This window comes from Notamacropus eugenii, chromosome 1 (assembly GCF_028372415.1).
Source record: "Notamacropus eugenii isolate mMacEug1 chromosome 1, mMacEug1.pri_v2, whole genome shotgun sequence".
NCBI classification, from domain to species: domain Eukaryota; kingdom Metazoa; phylum Chordata; class Mammalia; order Diprotodontia; family Macropodidae; genus Notamacropus; species Notamacropus eugenii.
The window spans coordinates 260,822,872-260,843,885 of record NC_092872.1 but is presented as its reverse complement, the minus strand read 5'-3'; the positions used below and the strand labels follow the sequence as shown (position 1 = coordinate 260,843,885).

The 21,014-nt window shown below is 37.6% G+C and overlaps 1 protein-coding gene across 1 annotated transcript in view; it reads left to right on the top strand.

Annotated features, from left to right (window-relative positions):
• The window catches only part of MYPN (myopalladin), a 116,267-nt gene that overhangs the window by 36,185 nt on the left and 59,068 nt on the right, over positions 1–21,014 (top strand). Inside the window, exons 3-4 of the mRNA XM_072628803.1 lie at positions 16,566–16,741; positions 17,650–17,701. Coding sequence (XP_072484904.1) covers positions 16,566–16,741; positions 17,650–17,701 — 228 coding nt within the window. The remainder of the gene's footprint in view (positions 1–16,565; positions 16,742–17,649; positions 17,702–21,014) is intronic.

Below are 21,014 nucleotides of genomic sequence, written 5' to 3'. Positions count from 1 at the left end.
CTTCTCCTAGAAAGTGGGATTTTAGCTGGAACTTGAAGAAAGCCAAGAAAGTCAGGAGGTGGAGATGAAGAGGGAGGATATTCCAGGCATAGTGGATAGCCAGAGAAAATGTCCAGAGTCAGGAGATGGAGGGTCTTGTGTCACTGAAGTATCACAGTATCACTGGATTGTAGAGTACATGGTGGTCAGTTGGGCTGTGGGAAAGGGCAAGGGTGCAAGGTATAATAAGACTAGAAGGGGCAGCAGGTTACAAATGACTTTGAATGCCAAACAAAGGTTTTTATATTTAATCCTAAAGGTGATAGCGAGCCACTGGAGTTGACTGGATGTGAGGAGAGGGTATGATATGGTCAGACCTGTGCTTTAGGAATATCAATTTGACAGCTGAGAAGACAGTGGATTAGAATAGAGAGAGACCTGTGGCAATCAGACCAAATAGCTGGTTATTGCAATAGTACAAGCATAAGGTGATGAGAAGAAAGACTGCTGAGATCTCCAAATGAAATAGTAAAGAAGGAGATTAAAGGACCCAGGAAAGAATCTTGTGTTCCTAGATAATGAACATGACCTACAGGAAGATCCATCAAAGAAGACTGAGCAGTGGTCAGATAGGTAAGAGGAGAACCGGGAGAGAGCAATATCATAACAACAGAGAGAAGAGGGTATCCAGGAGAAGAGGGTGGTCAACAGCACCAAATGCTGCAGAAAGGTCAAGAAGGATGAGAACTGAGAAAGGCCATTAGACTTGGCGATGGAGAGATCGTTAGTAACTTTGGAGAGCAGTTTTGGTTGAATGATGAGGTTGGCAGACAGACTTAAAGAGAGTGGAAAGAAAAGAAGTGGAGGCACCTACTGTAGATGACCTTCTCGAGGAGTTTAGCTGCGAAAGGAAGTTGAAATACGGGAAAACAGCTAGCAGGTCTTGAAAGCCATTCAAGAAAGCCAAGAATGTGGTAGAAAATAGGAAGCAAAGGAAGGTTATTGAGCAGTGAAGCATCATAATAAAAGTACATCTTTTTAATATGCAACAATACTCCATCCCCACCTTTTACATATCTTATACCTTTTGGATAAAGTATACTCCTCCAGGGCTGTATGCAACATTGGTTCCATCTCCCTAATCCCAATAAGAAAATACCTCTAATCTCAAACTTATCCTCTCACATTAAAATCACCATAAGATAGTATTTGTAAAGTACTTTCTAAACTTTAATGCACTATAAACTGATAGCTATTATTATTATTAATTATTCACCTTGTGTGCATCTGTGTTTAGACATCTGATACCATCAGTCTTATGGCTCATCCCTTTTTTGGAATTTGTCTCTTGTGAAATTCTGGATATCTCTACTGTTTTTCTTCTTCATATATTGGGGTTGGTCTTTGGTATCTAATTTGCTAGGTATATGTAGGCAGTCTTCCCCCTTCTCTTTCCTTTTAAATTTGAAACTCTTTTGATTAGATTTGCAAGGTTTCAGACACATGCCTTTTTACCCACCCTTGTTACAATCACTCCATCCCTAACCAAATGTCCATCGTTATTACATTTTAGGCTCTATCTTGTTAGTTAGCTGTTCATTCTCCAGGTCAGTCCTTGCCTTAGAACTCTAGCAGTAATGAAAAATGCTATCTATATCCCTAAAATCTTCAGTTTCTTGCCTAAGACTTTAGAATATGACTTAGAAGAAATAGAATTTCATTTCAATAAAAATTTATTTTTATGTGTTGATGTATCCAGTGTTAAAATAATACCAAAACACTTTTACAAATGGTTGCTGTTAGCTTTTTTTTTTTTTTAATTTTTGCTATGTGTTAAACTTGGCCACATAATTTTATGCGATCACAGAATAGATTATCATCAGGTCCCCACAGATGAAAGGGTTTGCAGAATTCACAGCAAATAGTTATGATTCCCTCTTTCTCCCCCTCCTCCACATGTATTCTATTAATGTTCCTCCTAAGGATGTACAGCTGGGCCATTCAGTAGTATGTTTATTCTCATGTAACCTTCTAACGTAATGCAAAAGAACTTTTGATAGAAACAAATGCCTGGCACTGCTACAGCTTTCTCACTGCTATGCTGAAGGACTTTAATCTTCTCTATCTCGCTGCAAATAACAGTACTGAGGAAAAACTAAAGGAAGAAATTAGGATTGGGTGTAATAACCACTGGACTGGCTGTATTGTAGGAAATAAAAAAGTATCTCCCCTAATCTAGGAGGTCCATGATAATGCTACTTAGGATTCATCTCCTTTCATATTCTAGCCCCTTCTTTGAATAAAATTATACTTTGTAATGACTTTTTGCTTCCATTGTTGCTCTTAGTTAAAAGTGCATACCCAGGAACTGAGAGCAATTGAAGGTGCTACATGTTTAATGACTGTTACAGAAACTCTAGTCATTTGTTTCATTGATAACTTTTTCTTCTAAACCAATGTTTTCATGCGAAACTGTTTCTGTTGCCAGAATGTCTCCTAGGCATAATTTTATGGGCTACAAAAGATCTACCTGCCCCCCAATCTCTTTCCTACTCCAGTACTTGAAACTGACATAATTTCTTCTGGATTATTAGTCATGAATTCTTTTTTATCAGTTGAACGTGTCCCCATATTCCAAACTATTGGCCTCATTTCTGCTGGGTTATTTGAAACTCATACACTGAGATCATACCTTTGGCTGTCATTGCCTATTGAAGGATATCCTGAATATTGATATTCTGTCAGGAGCTGGACCACGGAACAGGTAAATTTTGACAAGGGCAAGGCACTGAGAAAGGCTATACTCTGGGAAGTCGCGTTAGAGGAGAACACCCTATTAGGGTGAGGAGGGGTTGTAGGAAAAGGGGTCACAAAGGAGGGCACAGGGCTCCTGGGGATGAGGGAGAGGGCCTTACAGGAGAGATGCAGCTAAATTTAACCCATTTATCAAGTTTTTCTCTAGCCAGCCCTGCTCTAAGTGCTAATACCCTCTCATAAATCCTACCAAAGCCAAATTATTCTAGTGGATTTCCATAAAGTTCACATGTTCTCCTCTTGGGTAATGCCTAGAACTGGGCATGTAATGGAGAGATAGTTTTCTTATTATGTAACTGCTTATTGTAAGATACTGATAATAATAGCACCGTCCTCCCAAGGTGTTAGGAGGGTAAAATGAGATATTGGCAAAACTTAAAGCACTGTATAAATGCTATTATTATTATTAGTGTTGTTACTTTTAAGATATCACCTATAATATTCTAATTCGAGGAATAAATGATAGATATATTAGATACACTAGATTTTTCATTTTCTTTGACATTTCAAGAAGACATAGAGAACTGAAAATTTGAATTCTACTAACTAAGCAGCTTTCTAACCAAAAAAAGACACTGATAAACAAGAAACCAAAATAAAGGACACTACAGAGAAAGCTAACGTATCTTTGTGTGTAGGGACAAGGCTGAACATCTAAGTGGCAACTCAGTAAGACTAAGGGGATTTTTTATACAGAAGAGATATTTTAGGAGCCTGGAGATATATGGAAATATACCTGTTTGACACAACACATTTTAGGCAGTGTTTCAAATATTACTTATCCCCTTACAGAGTTTAAAAAAAAAAATTGAGCCATTTTAAAATCAAGCTGGCCAAACTGATCTCCGTGCAAGCTTTGCCTCAGCCACCATGCCTTCCTGCTTTTCTGTTAACTTGTGGCAATATGAAAGGAAAGCTTGGTATGCTAATTTGAGATTGTATTGATCCTATCTTAAAGTGCTAATAATCAGTGTTAATCATCTTTTTTGGTAGGGGGACACAATAATTCATTTAAATTAGATTCTGAAATCCTGAATTTAAAGTATCATAATATTTATTCAGGCAGCAATTCAGATCAGAGATAAGAAATAGCCTTACCAGCAAGGCGGAGTGAGCAATTAGAGGACTCATCTGCTGAGAAGTATGTCCCTCTTTGGTATCTTTTCCATCCCAGTTGAGTAGCTTGCTACTTAATACCCAGTCAAATAAGCAGATCTAGACTCTGTCCCCTTGACTGATTAGAGATGGACTCTTCTTTATCATTCAGATGGATCCCTATATTTTCTAAACCATTTCCGCTTGGTTACTTATGAATCCCTTCTGGCATCCACTGCCACCCTGCGCCCTGAGAATTGAAAGGCCTAACAACAAGGCATGTCTATGAAAGCATTTCCTAACATATAAATAGGCAGGTGCTTAAGTACAATGTGTTTTAACTTTCTCAGAAGTGTTCACTACAGCTGAATGAGTTATAATGAAGTCTAAGAGCTGCATGACTTGTTATGTCTGAGCACTTTCATTGGTTTTAAAGATGGAATGGTATATGCTGGTTGTACTTGTACAGTCTGACCTGCATAGAAGCTAGTGTTGCCCTCTAGGTCAGGAAGAAATGTTTGTGACAGAGTTTTATCATTCTACCACCTGTTTCTAAGTCAATATCCTTCGTGCTTATAAGAACGTTTCCATTCTAGACACACAGTATTTATTAACTCAGAAAGGAAGATGAATATTATCCAAACAATTAAAACAATCCTATATGGTGTTACAATTTTATATTTTCCATGTACTTCACATGTATTATATGGCTCCTGTGAATTCCATGGGACTTTATTGGGCTCTGTGCTTTTTAGACTCTGAGCCTACTCCTTCCCTTTGCAATACCCATTTTTAAGTTAATGTACTAGAAATAGAATTAAGGAGGTAATACAATTAGAAATACAATTAAGGAGGTAAAAGGAAAAACCATTCATCAAAACCAGCATCATCTTAGTCAAGCACTGTCATTCAGATCTCAGAATCTTCTAAGCATGTAATAGGGTCAGAGGAGTACAGGAGGAGTAACAAAGGGTAGTTTTGATGTTATGGCTGCATGTTAGCTCAAAGGCAACTGTATTCTCAAGGTGAAAAAAGTCACCCAATCCTGGAGGTGAGAATAGGAGCTTTTCACTTGAATACAAAAGGATATCCTCTTATGATTAAGCCTTTACTACATGAAAATCTGTATTGACTATTAATAATTAATATATAATATGACATAACATATAATAACTAAGAACTATTTATTTTGCTGTTACTATGTGTCCAGCAATGTGTTAGGCATTGTGAAGTATATAGGAAGAATGAGATACTAGTCATGATCTCCAGGAGATTGCAGTTTAGAATCAGAGACTTTTAAAATTGGAAAAGACCTTAAAGGGCTTTGAAAAGATCCTTTGGCTCCTTCTTGCCTCCAGGAGAACATATAAACTCTAATGCTTGGCTGTTAAAATCCATCACAATCTGGTTCCATCCTAACTTTACAGGCTTATCAAAAACTTCCCTTCATATTAAACCTTTCTCATATCCTCCTTTCTTCTCACACTGAGAAACCTGACTTCCCCTACAAGGTACTGCACCCCTGGCTCCCCTCTTCATTATGCAATATACCTTCATTCACGTCCCTCTTCCTAATGGGCAAGAAGATGGAGTAGGCATGCTTCTTGTGCCTCACTACCACTTCCAGACTCTTCCTCTACCATTCATTCATTAGCCTCTTTTCCTTTAAGAATTACTCCATCCTAACTTTGATTACATTAAACTGAGAAGTTTTTGCACAACCAAACCCAATGCAACCAAAATCCGGAGGGATGTAGTAAATTGGGAAAGAATTTTTACAGCTAAGCTCAGGGATAAAGGCCTCATTTCTAGAATATATAGAGAACTGACCCAAATGTATAATCATACAAGTCATTCCCCAATTGATAAATGGTCAAAGGATATGAACAGGCAATTTTCAGAGGAAGAAATTAAAGCTATCTATAATCATATGAAAAAATGCTCTAAATCACTATTGATTAGAGAGATGCAAATCAAAACAACTCTGAGGTACCACATCACACCTATAAGATTGGCAAACATGACAGAACAAGAAAATGATAAATGCTGGAGAGGATGTGGGAGAGTTGGAACACTAATTCATTGTTGGTGGAGCTGCGAGCACATCCAACCATTCTGGACAGCAATTTGGAACTATGCCCAAAGGGCTACAAAAATGTGCATACCCTTTGACCCAGCAATATCACTACTAGGACTATATCCCCAAGAGATCATAAAAATGGGAAAGGGTCCCACATGTACAAAAATATTTATAGCAGCACTCTATGTAGTTGCCAAAAACTGGAAGTCAAGGGGATGTCCATCAATTGGGGAATGGCTGAATAAATTATGGTATATGAATGTAATGGAGTACTATTGTGCCATAAGAAATGATGAACAAGAAGACTTCAGAGAGGCCTGGAAGGACTTATATGACCTGATGCTGAGTGAAAGGAGCAGAACCAGGAGAACTTTATGCACAGCAACGACCACAGTGTGTGAGAGTTTTTTCTGGTAGACTTAGATTTTTGTAATAACGCAAAAACTTCTTATAAAAAAAAAAAAATCCCAAAGGTGGTTCTCAAGGCAAAATGCCTTCCACACTCAGAGAAAGAAATATGGAAGTCACTCACAAAATGTAGCAGATCATGTTTATGTATGTGTATGTGCTTGTGTATCATGTTCTGATTTGTTACACGATTTCTTTCATTTATTTTAGTCTGACTACATAGCATGACTATAGTGAAAATATACTCAATAGGAAAGTATATGTAGAATCCATACAGAATTGTATGCAGTCTTGGGGAGGGAGGGGGGTAGTGGGGGGTAGATGGGGGGGGGACAAAATCTCAATTGTATGGCAGTGATTGTTAAACATTAAAAAATAAAAAAAATTTAAAAAAATTAAAAAAAAATAACAGATACCAGTTAAGTCAGGAAACTCAGTGCTCTAATTCTCATAATAGCATTGAATGAATGTAAAGCATTGGACAAACCTGTACATCTTCTGTCCATATGTTGTTGGGATACCAGTCTTCCCATCTATGATATAGAAATATGCTTTAATAAACTCTTTACAACCTGAAAAAAAAAAAAAAGAATTACTCCATCCAAGAGGGGAGGGTACATTGAGGGAAGCAGTAATCAGAATGCAAGGTATTAGGAAGCGGGGGGGGGGGAGGGGAGTGATAGGGAGAAAAATTGGACATGTTACAAAGTGAGGTAAAAGCAATTAGCATTAAAACAAGAGACTGAATTAATTATTGAGAATAAATCAATGGCATCTTTAGTTTGTAGAAAAGAATTTCAGTCTAAATTTCCTAGAGGAAGGTAACCTCGGGTAAAATTTGGAATTGATGGAAAAGTCAAGGTTTTAATGGCGAATATGATTTTATGATTGCCATTTAATCAGGAACTAGAACATGTATAGAAAGACATGTAAGACACTTAAGACTTGTCTCAACAGATGTTCCTTAGCCAAAGTGAAACTATAAACATATTTGAAACCTGGTTATTGGAACTTGCCATTTTTAGATGCTATGGGAAGTGACTGTATGGGTAGCAAGAAAGGCAATCTGAGCCGCCAATACATGATGCCAGTAAGCTGATGAGATGCTGGTATGAACTGCATAGGTGATCTCAAGGGAAGGGTGGGAGAGCAGCTGTTCAGCCTGGGCTGAGGTAGGATGCTCCTGACTCAATTTCCCCACTGACACCTGGCAGACTTTAAGCCTGACTGAACGCAAGTGGATAATCTAATGCTGCCTGGAACTGACATGAAGTTGGGGTGATACTGTTTCCCTGCAATGTCCTTACTATTGGTGGCAATTTCCTATAGTCAAAAAGTTTGTAAGCTTAATACCAGATCTATTCAATTATAGATTATGGGTAGGGGAACATCCGAGGTTGTCTAAAATTAAGCTATTAGGCATAGGACTTTAGACCAACAACATTAAGTTAGGGTCCTTTAATTCTTAGTAATACTGTGGAGACAATTAGGTCAAGAGCTGTTGAAGTTAGCAACATAAATATTATCTGTGTCTCAGTTGGTTAATGTTTAAAAAAAAAATTCTTTTGTGGCCCATATTGTAAATGCTTTAAAAAGATGTATCACCTGACCAATAGTTTGAATTGCTTTATCTGTTATAAAGTGTGTTAAAAAAAAAAAAAAGAATTACTCCATCCAGATTGATCACCCTATCTAAACTCTTGTAGTTGATCAGTTGGCATCTAGATCATTCCTTCTCCTTTCTCAAGGAGTTCAGTGCCTGATTCATAGTCTTCCTCTCTACCCCAAACCCTGCCCTTTTGCTTGTAGACTTCAGTTTGTATGTTGATGTCCTTCCAAATATCCTCTTGATTTTCTCAATCTCTACTCTTAGTGCTGCCAAACACAGGTTTTTTTATTTCAACTGAAGCATAATAGATTTTGCTCCAGTCCCTTATTTTAACAATCTCTGTGTCTTTCTGTTTCAAGTATGTCTCTTGTAAACAACATATTGTTGGATTCTTGTTTCTTGTCCATTTTGCTATTTATTTGGGTTTATGGATAAGTTCATGCTCACAGTTATGATTGCTTTGTATTTCCCTCCACCTTATTTTCTTCCATTTATCTTTCTCTTTTTTTACCCAGTCCCCTCCTTAGAAGTCTGTTTTGGTTCTGACCACTGTTTCCCTTAATATGCCCTCCCTCTTATCATCCCTTCTCTTCCTATTCCTCTATTTGGTAAGATGAATTTCTATACCCAGCTGTGTGCCTCCCTCTTTGAACCAGTTCAGATGATAGTGAGGTTCATGTGTCGTTCACTTCCCTCTCCTCCTTTTTCCCCTCCATAGTTAAAAACTCTGCCTTGGACACCTCCTTTTATGCAAGATAATTTTCCCCATTTTTCTTCTCCTGTCCCCCTTCTCCTAGGGCATTCCTCTTTCTAACCTTTCCATTATTCTTTGAGATCATCCCAACATAACAGACTCACATCCATCCATTTTCTCTAAGTAGACTCCTTCTAACTGCCCTCATGATAATAAGTTCTTAGGGATTACATATAGCATCCTCACATATAGGAATGTTCAGTTTAACCTTATTAAGTCCTTTATGATTTTCATTTCATGCTTACCTTTTTATGCTTCTCTTGAGTGTTGTGTTTGAATATCAAATTTTCTATTCAGTTCTGGTCTTTTCATCAAGAATGCTTGAAACTCCTTTATTTCACTAAATATCCACTTTTCCCTTGTAGTATTATATTGTTTTATTGGACAAGATACTCTTGGTTGTAATCCTAGCTACTTTGCCTTCTAGAATATCATATGCTAAGCTCTCCACTCCTTTAATGTAAAAGCTGCTATATATTATATAATCCTTGATGGTGGTTCCATGGTACTTGAGTTTTTCTTTCTAGCTTCTTACAGTATTTTTTCCTGACTTGAGAGCTCTAAAATTTGACAATAATACTCCTATGAGTTTTCATTTTGAGATCTCTTTTGGGAGGTGACTGTTGGATTCTTTTAGTTTCTACTTTGCCCTCTAATTGTACGATATCTGGACAAGCTTCCTTTATAATTTCTTAAAATATGATGTCTAGGCTCTTTTTTGACCATGGCTGTCAAGTAGTACAAAGATTCTTAAATTATCTCTCCTCAACCTATTTTCCAATTCAGTTGTTTTTCTATGAGATATTTCACATTTTCTTCTATTTCTTCATTCTTTTTACTCTGTTTCATTGTTCTTGATGTTTTGTGGAATGATTGACTTCCATTTGATTAATTCTAATTTATAAGAAGTTATTTTCTTCAGTGAAATTTTGGGTTGTTTTTTTGTTTTTGTTTTTGTTTTTTGCCATGTGGTCTATTCTGATTTAAAGGAGTTATTTTCTTCTAATGTTTGTGCCTTTTTACCAAGCTGTTAATTTTTGTTTTCATAATTTTCTTGCATTGCTCTAATTTCTTTTCCCAATCTTTCCTCTATTGCTATTATTTAATTTTTAAAATCTTTTTTTGGGGGGGTTCTTTTTTATCTCTTTCTTTAGCCCTTCTAGAATTTTTATTGGGCTTGTGTCCAAACTGCATTTTTCTTTGAGGCCTTGCTTGTAGATGTTTTTAAATCATTATCTTCTGAGTTTGTGTCTTGAGCTTCTCTGTCACTGTAATAACTTTTAATGGTCAGATTATTTGTTGGTGTTTGATCATTTTTCCCAGTCTTTTTGTTTTACTTTGAACTTTATATTAAAGTTGAGTTCTGCTTACCTGTCTGAGGGATGATTGGTCTAAGTTTTAGTCTTTTATGTCTTTCTGGTGCTTTCACAGTGAGGTCTGTCAAACTTTTATACTTTCAAAGTGGTATGATTTAGGGAATAGTCTGGTCACTGACCTCCTGGTCTGTGCTCTGGTCCTTACCCAGCTAGGTCTGCTACTCCCTCACTATTATAACTGCTCCCCTCAACTCTGGAACTAGGTAATAGACAACAGAGCTGCTAAATGACACATATGCTAAATAACCAGTGTTAGCACAGGGACCTCCTAGAATCTCTTTCTGATCAGGTGTTCAGTTCCTTAATGTCCCTGTGTGTTATATGCACCTGGTATCTATCAAACTATGTATTACTTTCCTCTACTACAAAATCTTAGAGAGAATAGTCATTCTCTCCCTCCACCACTCATTTTCATCTTATTAGAATTATCCCAGTGTTCTAAACTAAAAATCTTTTGGGGCCACAGCTGCCACTACTGTACTACCCTGCCTCTAAGGTCTACTCCTGGTACTATTTCTACCACGTTGCACTCCCAGCCAGCCCCCATTCCAGTGTCCACAGATCTATCTTTCTGCCCTCTTAAGTGGTTCTTGGCTGGAAAAAAGACTTGCTGTGACTTCTTGTTGGTGATCCTGCTCAGAATTCAGTTTGACACATTTTCTAAAGTTGTTTAGAGGAGTGGATTGGGAGAACTCAGAAAAAAATATTCATTTTACCCTGTTATCTTGGCTCTGCCTCCCAAAGATTTACTCTCAATTTCATCATGACCCTGTTATGACCCATTTCCATAATCCATAACTGAAATTCCTCTGACCATAACATCCAGCCATCTTTCCATTTGCCTCATTACTCACCTGTTCTTCCCTTTCCAAACCCCAGTTCTGGATTATTCCCACTCTCTTTTCCACTTCTTCCCATATGCTATTGAATGGAAGAAGTCATGCAACCTTGCAGATTGGGTACACAAATTTATGTTATGTCATCTCAGTGGTCCCATAGATCAACACACCAATACTTTTACTCTCCTCTGATTGAGTTTACCCTACTCTTCTCAGTATCTGTTACAACTTTCTCTTCTCTCTTCTGCAACCTACATCATTTCCTCTTCACCCCTCAATAGAAGAATCTGTCTCACTCCACTGAATAATTGGAGCCATTCATCTCAAACTAGGTTTCTTCCTATCCTATGCTTTAAATCACCTCACCATCATTTTTCATTCTCTCGTCCTTTGCTCTACTTGTGAAGGAAGAAGTAGCTTTTTTTCCCCATGCCAATGCTGACCTCTCTCAATCCCATCCTCACATGAATTTGCCACATTGATCAACCCCTTTTTCTTCTTAATTTTCAATCTCTTTACCTCCTCACTGCTTTTCTTTTTCTTATAAAAATTCCCAGATTCTTCCAGCTCCTCAAGTTCATTCCCAGCTAAAGTAGAAAAAGCCACCTTTACACACTGCCTCTGTTTTCTCACACACAGCCCCCTCTCATTTCTGAACCCTTTGCAATCTGGCTTCCAACTTCATCTTTCAATTGAAACCCCTCTCCCCAAAGGCTTCCACTGATCTCTGAATTGCCAGATTTAACAGCCTTTTCTCAGTTCTTATCCTTCTTGATCTTTCTGCAAGATTTAGCCAGTCTTTCAAAATGTGACCTTGTTCCTTTTTGTAAAACTGCTCTTTTTCTCTCCTGCACCTTCTCCTGCCTGACCATTCTTTCTCAGACTTCTTTACTGATTCATCATCCATGCTTCATTGGCTTTTTGTGGATTTACCACAGGGCTCTGTCCTGGGTCTTCTCTTTTCCCTTAATATTCCTTCTCTTGATGATTTCAATAGCTCCCATGAATTAAACTATCTCAATTCAGACAACATCCAGATCAATAAAGTCAGCCTTAGTCTTCCTGAGTTCAAATACTGTATCACTAATCACTAAAACGCATATCTCCAATTGAATGTTCCACAGGGGTCTCAAACACAGCATGCTCATTATCTTTTCCATAGTCCTCCCATCCTCAACTTCCCTATTTTTGTCGAGGGCACCACCATTCTTTTAGTCACCTAATTTTTCAGCCTTTAAGTTATCTTCAACTTTTCTGTCACATCTGTTGACATATAACTGTGTAGCATTTACAGACTTAGGAAATGCTCTTCCTAATTCCCATCTGCACCAATAAGATGGGTCCTCCAGAGCAAAGCCTTATCCCCCCCCTCAGGGATCTAGGAGTAACTCTGAGTGGTTAGGAGTTGTCTTTCTTTAATACCATTAGCTTGAGTCCCTAGTCAAGTGTGTTCTCCCCAGTGTCAACCACCAGTTATTAGCTATTTTTATTTAACTAATTATCATCAATTATCTTTTACAAAAGGGATATTTACTGAAAATATAGTTCAGGAACAGAAATTCAAACAGAATTCTCCCTCCACCCAACATCTAAGAGGAACACTTTCCCCTACATAGTCTCCATGCCAGGAGAGAGTGAGCTCAAGCTTAAAGTAGTTTCCATATAGCATTCTTTCCCACCAAGTTAAGTTCTGAGTGTGGCATAGTCAATGGATGAGTTACTGTCACTCCCTTTTGGCTGCCTTTGATTCACGTCTTTCCTGGGCCAAGCAAGGACTTCTGTCTTCACCAGGTTCAGCTGTCTGTAAAATCTGGCATGGGCTCCAGCTACCAGTCCTCAGGCAGCTCACCCTCCTGACTTTTTTGAAGCTTATGAAGTTGCAGCCTATTCTAATACTCTCGCTTAAGAGAAGAAAAAAACAACAACAAGCTTTAAGAGGCAAAGAACAGAGGCCTATATTTAAAAAACAGGAGTGGGCTTGGGTGGAGTAATTAAAGCCTGGGGTCTTTCTCTTACACCTCTCTGTGTATTTAATTTTCTATTTCTGCTTAATATAATGGAAACATCTTGAAGACAGGGGACTTTAAATATTTGTTCTTCATATCCTCAGTGCTTGGCACATGGGAATGAATCTAGTCCAAGACTCCTGTTTAATAGATGATTCCTCTCCGTAACATCCCCAACCAGTGGTCATGTAGCCTCTGCTTAAACCCTTCTGGTGCCTGGGAATTTGTTACCCACAAAAGCTGTCCTTCTATTTTTAACAGCTCTAATCATTAAGAAGCTCTTCCTTATGTTGAACCGAAATCTACTTCACTGTTATTTCTACCCATTGGCTGACGTTCAGCCCTGAGGATCCAAGAACACGTTTAATACTACTTCCATGATACCTGTTCAGGTATTTGAAGTAGGCAATCATGTCACTTTAATTTACTTCTTATCCAGGCTAATATCTCTAGTTCAGTTCAGCAACAAGCTGAAGTAGGTACCATCTCCATCTCTGGAGAGGGTGAGCTCAAAGCTTAAAGCAGTTTCTATACAGCATCCTATCCCACCAAGTTCATCTCTGAATGTGGCAACATCATACCTTTGATAGGTACAAAGTATCTGCTATATACCCTGCACTGTGCTAGACACTAGAAATCCAAAAATAAAAACAAAAGCAGCATCTCCTCAAGGTCCTTACAGTCTACTGGGAACAATCTTCACCCCATTCACTTATGACATGGTTTTGAGCCCTTCAACATCTCAGCCTCCCTCCCTTGGACATGCTTATACCTTGCCCTTTAGTAATAACTAACGCAATATTCAAGATCAGATCAGACCAGGGAAGGCTGCAACTGGAATAATATCTACCTTCCTTTGAATGCTGGAATTCTGTTAGCCTCAAATCATGTTAGGTTTTTGGTTGCCCTGTCACACTGTTGGTGTGTATGGGGCATGCCATCTGCTAAAACATTCAAGTTTTTTTTTATGAACTATTGTCAAACCACGTTTTTCCCTTCTGGAATCAGACAGTTTATTTTAAATTAATTGCAAGACCTTGTGTTTATCCCTATTAAATCACTTCATTGTGGCTTTTAAATATGACCCAGTCTTCCAGCCTGTCAAGATCTTTTTGGATGATAGTTCTGCCACCTAATGTGGCATCAAGCTTCATGTCATCTGTCTTCCACAAACTGCCATCGGTGCTTCCATCCAAGTATTGATAGAAATGTTGAACAAAACAGGGTCAACGACTAAGCCCTGCCAACATACCCCTAGTTGGGAGACGATATATGTAAGTGTGAAACAATTTTAAGAGTTTAACCCTATGTCATCAAAGTGCTAAGCAGTAACATATATAGACTGTGAATACAATAAGAATTCAGAGAAAGAGAAGATCATTGAAAGATTCACAAAAGAAGGCTTTATGGGGATTTGTGTTGAGTCTTAAAGGCAGAAATCTGCTAAGACAAAAAGGAGGGACATTCCATGTGAGAGAAATATAAGGGATCAATATGAGAATGAGAAAAACATATTTATGGACATTAGGGAATATGTACACTGGGAAATAAAATTAGATCATTGGGAAAACAATCTAAGATCACTGAGTTTGATTTTCTTTTTTTTTCTTCTGAGACCAAGTCTCCTTCTCTTACCCAGGTAGGACTTGCAGTGACCATTCACAGACCTGATCCTACTACCAATTCACACAGGAGTTTTGATAAGCTCTACTTCCAACCTGGGCCACTTCACTCCTCTTTAGGTAGCCCAGTGATCACCATATTGGTGCCAGACTTAGTGTAGACAATAGATCAGCTTAACGCACTACAACTCACAACTCCTGAGCTCAAGACATCCACCAGCCTTGGTCTCCCTCAATAGCAACCACCTAGTCTGGAGATTTTTATTTTTATTTATTTATTTATTATTCTAAAAAATGCTTTTTAGAATTCCATTTTTTAAAAAAATTATAAACTTAATAGTTAGCTTTTAATAGCTAAGCTTTAGTGGATTAAAACTACACTAAGACGTTTGGGACACCATTTCAGCCTCACAACAGCCTCTTAAAGTGGTTATTATAGCTATCATACACTCAGTATTACGGATAAAGAAACTGGTTTAGATAGGTCTAATGACTTGTCCAGATCACACAACTATTGTCAGAGCTCAGATTCAAAGGCAAGTTTTTCCTTTTACAAATACAACCCTCTATTCATTACACTCTTCTGGCCTCCTAGAGCTGGGGCCAATAATAACCTAAGGGGCTTTCAGGATCCCTGACCAGTTTCCCTGACCTGTACCCTCAAACCAAGTAATTTTATGGGTATGTGGTATATGTAGGGATGGAGAGATCAATATGTAGTCTGCCCTCAGAAAGCAGTACTATCTAGTAACCATGATTTATTAGATGGGCACAAAATCCCCTAAATACATGTAAGCAAATACATAGCCCTGAAAGAAGTTTAATTTAAAAACAAAATCTGAGTGTGAAAGAGAATCTGTTTATAAAAATACAGGTAAGATTTCTGTAGCTGGAGAAGGGGAAAGGAAGGTCATTTTTTAAGAGGAAGTTAAAGCATATTCCATAGGGAAGGAACTAGAGGTGGGTGACCAATTAAAGGGGTGATAACTACTGGAGCAACATCTTGGGAGGGAATCAAGGGCATCGAGGGATTTGCCTTAGAGGAAAATAACAGACTGTGTGTGGACCAGTTTCAAAATCAGGGAGCCGGGAACATGACCAGGAGGGGGCACTTGAAGTGGTGGTCCAGTGGAATGAATAGTGAATTTGGAGTGGGACCTTGTGTGAACTTGGGCAAATACTTGATCTTTCTGGGTCTCAGTTTTCTCATCTATAAAATGAGGGAGTTGGACCAAATTAGAGGTTCTTTACCTTTTCTGTGTCTTAGACCCCTTTGGCAACCTGGTAAAGCCTACACATCTCTTCTCAGAATAATATTTTAAGGGAATAAAATTTTAAAAAATAATAGATTATGAAGGAAACCAATTATTTTGAAATAAAGATGTAATGTTTTCCCCCTGCAAGTTTATGGACTTCCTGAAATCTGTCCGTGGACCACAAGTTAGGAACCGCTGGATTTCTGAAGTCCTTCATATCTCAATCTATGATCCTACAATGATGCCTTGCTTTATTCTATTGGCCCAAGTTACTGAATTCACTTTAATTTTGCCATCTCAGATGTAGTCATCAGGGTTCCCTTGGAGTTTTTAAGAATTAAGTAGTCATCCATACTCTATACCTTTGACTTTTATATTATCTCCAGATTAGATTAAAGAGTTTTATTTACTGCAAAAAAAATGAAGCCTTTGAGGTTATTTGGTGAGTTCAGGTTCCCATCCTTTCATTTGTTTGTTTATTGGACCTTCTTTTAGGACTTGTGTTAACCTTAAAAGGAGGAGCTTTTAAATTCCACAAGTAACAAGTACACCATGTATACCATGTATATCACAGTATCACATGGCCTCAATTGCACTCTCTCTTTATCATCATAATAATGCCATCAGTGATAAATTCAGCTGTTTAGTGTTTTCATTCCTACTTGATCTTGCCCCAGGGGTCGCTTGTGCTGGGCCCTGTGTGAGGCAGCCCTCTCTTCTCTCACAGGTGGTATTGTGAAGGGAAGGAACTGGAAAACTCGCCTGACGTTCAAATCACCCAGGCTGGAAACCTGCACTCGCTGACCATCACTGAAGCCTTTGAGGATGACACAGGACGTTATTCATGTTTTGCTTCCAACATCTACGGGACAGATTCAACATCTGCAGAAATTTATATAGAAGGTAAAAAAAATTGAGCACAGGTTTTCATTGAGCAGTGTTAATGAGTTTTGTAGTATCATTCTGCAAGCAGGAAGCTACTCTGGTTTATTATATTTCTGGTTTAAGTTTTTTAATCTTTTAAATTTTTAGAGAGGTTTCTCTAAAACCCCAGACTTTCTCTGGGGATTGTTCTTTAACAGATAGAATCTGTCTGGAAACCTTTGACCTCACCTCTTTGAGGTGCCAGTGAATTATCAGTAAGCCAAATATCAGAGTTCTGGTAATGGTGCTGAGATTTTGCTGCTACTGTTTTTATGGTTTTGGCAAAAGGATAACAAACACCGTTACTTTGAAAAAAACTACAACGAAATAATCAATTCCACGTTATTAATATTAGGGCTAGACAAAGGGGCATACACATACAGCTACTATGTTTGAAATCTACTTTAAGCACTTTCTTAAATCTGTACCTTATGGACTAAAGTGAATTATGGATACTGGAAAAGTGCCATTACTTTGCAGAGCAGCACCCTGTGGCTGGCTAATCTAATGACAGTCATTCCTAAATTCTCATTACATGCAGCAAGAGTTCTAAATATAGGAAAACTAGAAGACTAAAGCAATTGTTTTAAGTTTTAAGATCTTTGGGGAAGTAGATTTTATCAGTGTGGGTAACTCCCAATGTGATGCTCTCTCTCTCCACAAATCCATAACTTATTGATTTTAAAGAATGTCCTGAGGGCCCAAGCATTTCTGCACACATACCCAGAATGCATCAGAGGCCAGACTTGAAACCAGACCTTCCTGAACTCAAAGCCAACTTTCTCTCTACTGCCTCTTGGTTAAGAAATACAGGTCATGAATTGCCTGTAAATCAAAATTTAAGAAATTAGGATAAAAATCTCATGTCTCTCTTCCCTCTTTCCTAGGTGCTTCATCGTCTGACTCTGAGGGGGACATTAGTAAGGAAGATATGAATCGGTGAGGCTAATTAAATTGATTTTTTAAACTTTTCAATTCGTTGACTTATAAGCTTGTTTCTTAGCTTTCATGAAGTCATTTTAAAAACTATGAATGGGTTCTTAGTTCTTCTTTTACTTCAAATAGAATTTAAAATCTTAAATTTTGGGGATAAGAGATTATTGTAGGTTCATAGGTCTCAAAAGAAAGGGTTAGACTGTATTAGGTGAACAAATAATCAGCTGTGTTTTCCTTTGGCTTAGTTATCTCACTCATATCGATATTTCCTCTATAAGACAAAAAGCAATGTAAATATAAAACATACAAATGGTCTTGATACGGCAATTGCTTGATATTTTCTGATTAAACAACAGTAACAACAAGAATGACTCTAAGTCATCCAAAAAATCTTGAATTATGGCAGGCGAGCTCAGACAGGACACTGAATTTCTCTTGGGTTTGGCTTCCTCATCTGAAAAAATGGGGGGGGTTAATGAAGAAGATGCCTAAGGTCACTTCCAGCTTGGAAATCTATAAGGCAAACATTGTACTTGGTGTAAAGTGGTGTTTATTCAGCTGCCACCAACTATTAAACTGCAATGTACTATAATGTTGATAGAGCAGATGATCATGGACATTTAATCTTGTTTTCTCATCTATGAAATACAATTTTTTTTGCCTTCTTAAAGTGATAGGGTTCAATAACATAAATCCTGAAATGGGGGCTGTTTACAAACACAAATACAACAAGGCTTTATTAAATACCACTGTGTGCTGAGCATGATGTTAACTCCTAGGGGAGATAAAATATATCTACCTGCCCTCAAGGATCCTATAGTCTATTACTGCTCAGAAGAAAAATGTTCAAAAACTAAAATAAATTATAACATTAATCCAAGATCTAGCCATTATCATCATCAAAAATCTGAACCTGGGACTTCACTGGTATAGGGAACTGCAGGTATGGAATTCTCTTTGCCAATCCACAGTTGTAGCTATTCTGTGACATAAAATCTTAGAAAATTTCCTGGGTCATGACAAGGTTAAATGACTTGCCCACGATCTCAGGAGCAGAATATGTCCAGGTGTTTCTGAATCCAAAACTGGCTTGTTATCCACGCTGCTTGTTACAGCAGTTTCCTGAAATACCAAGCAAAGTAATTCAGCTATGATTTTGCTTTTGTTTTCTCCAAATTTTTTCTATTATAAACACTCCATTTGCTATGGGATTTACACTCATGTGAAGCAATGTGGTCTAGGGCATGACCTAAGAATACTGGGCTAAAAGTCAAATGCCCTGAGTTTTTAGGCTGACTTCATTACTACTACTACTACTACCACTACTATATGACTTTGGGAAAGAAAGTTAGCTTATCTAAACTTCAGTCTTCTAATCTACAAAATAGAAATAATACCACTTACTCTGCCCATCTCATAGGAATGGAAGAAAGAGAATGAAAATGCTTTTATCCTAAAAAGCAATGCACAAATACTAAGACTTTAAGTTTTGTAGTAAGTCACTTCAATAGAAGTCTTGCTCTGATGCCTCATTGTGACATAAGTTCCCAAAATTTATGCTAGTGGAGTACAAATTCTGGAAGTTTATGCCAAGAAGAGTATGGATCTATTTGTGTATGTGGATGTGTATGTTCTTTAAAAAACAAATTATGTAACAAAACAAACATAATTTTTTATGCAATCCTTCCTTTTTCTTCTCTTTATGTTGATAAGTTTGTGTATAATTGCCAAGTACACACAGACATAAAAAGAAAATCTTTTTTTAAATTTTTTTTATTTATTTATTTTTTATTATTTTTTAATGTTTAACAATCACTGCCATACAATTGAGATTTTATCCCCCCCACACCTACCCCCCACTACTCCCCTCCCTCCCCACGACTGCATACAATTCTGTATAGGTTCTACATAAAAAGAAAATCTTAAAGAAAAGATTCCACAGATTTCTGAAATAACCTTAGCAACAAACTAAGGAAAAGGCAAACAATGTGGAGAGGCTCACCACTAAATGATGAATTTTTTACCTTTTTATTTTAGCAACCCAAGAACAAAAGGAAAATACAAAATGGTGTCCTCAGTGTGATGTAGTCTGCTTTTGCAATGATAGTGGTAGAGTGATAAAAGAGGGGCTTTGTTGTTCAGTCATTTTTGAGTCATGTCTGACTTTTCATGACCCCATTTGGGGTTTTCTTAAGATAAAGGAGTGTTTTCCTGTTTTCTTCTCCAGCTCATTTTACAAATGAGCAAACTGAGGCAAACAGAGTAAAGTGATTTGCCCAAGGTCACAAGTTGATAAGTGTCTGACGCCAGATTTGAACTCAGGTCTATCTCACTCCAGCCTGGCACTCTATCCATTGCATCACATAGCTGCCCTGAAAGAGGGAGTAAAAAATGCTAGAACAAAACCAAACCATAGTAATATTTGTGCTCTCTATATAAGATCCTTGTCCAATGACCAATGAATTGATCTGTTACTGGAGGAACCGAACCAATTGCAATATAGTGGGTAGAAAGCTGACCATTAAACCAGGAAGACCCAGATACAAAACCCACCTCTGACACATCCTGGCTATGGGACCCTAGGCAAGGCATTAAACTTCTCGGTGCTCTAGGCAACTAATTCTCCAAGTAATAAGGAAAGTGTCAGCCTGCAGTGGTAGAGGGAAGGAGTTTTCTATAGCAATGAAACCACAGGTCTAGTCACTATTCTAACCACAAGTGAAACTAGAAATCGTAAGAAAGATGATACAAAGCTTCTTTTCATAGAAACAAATAATTGCCAGGTTACTTTATTGTGGACATAGGAAACATAATTACAGTTGACCTTGTGCTGCTCATGGCTAGCTAAACATCACCAAAAAACAAGTTAGCTCTATCTTACAGGGCAGGAAATGACTGGTTAACTATGTGGAAGTCATTTCCAAACCAGTTGTCTATATAGTTAAACTACTGATTGGTTAGAATAAAAGCCAAAATCAAAAACAAATTAAAAGAAAGCATAAAGATGAGAACATGGTGTATGCAGCTACAACAGATTCAACCTGCTGTATTCTATCTGTCAGTACAGAAAGAAAGGAAAAGAAATATAAATATATATTTATATGTATATTTATATATATAACATATACATATATGTATGAATACAAACATACATATATGTATATATGTTTTGTGTGTGTGTATATATATATATATATATAGAGAGAGAGAGAGAGAGAGAGACAGACAGACAGACAGACAGACAGAGAGACAGAGAGACAGAGAGAGAGAGAGGAAAGGACTGATTCTGAACTACCATTCCCAACAGATGTCTACC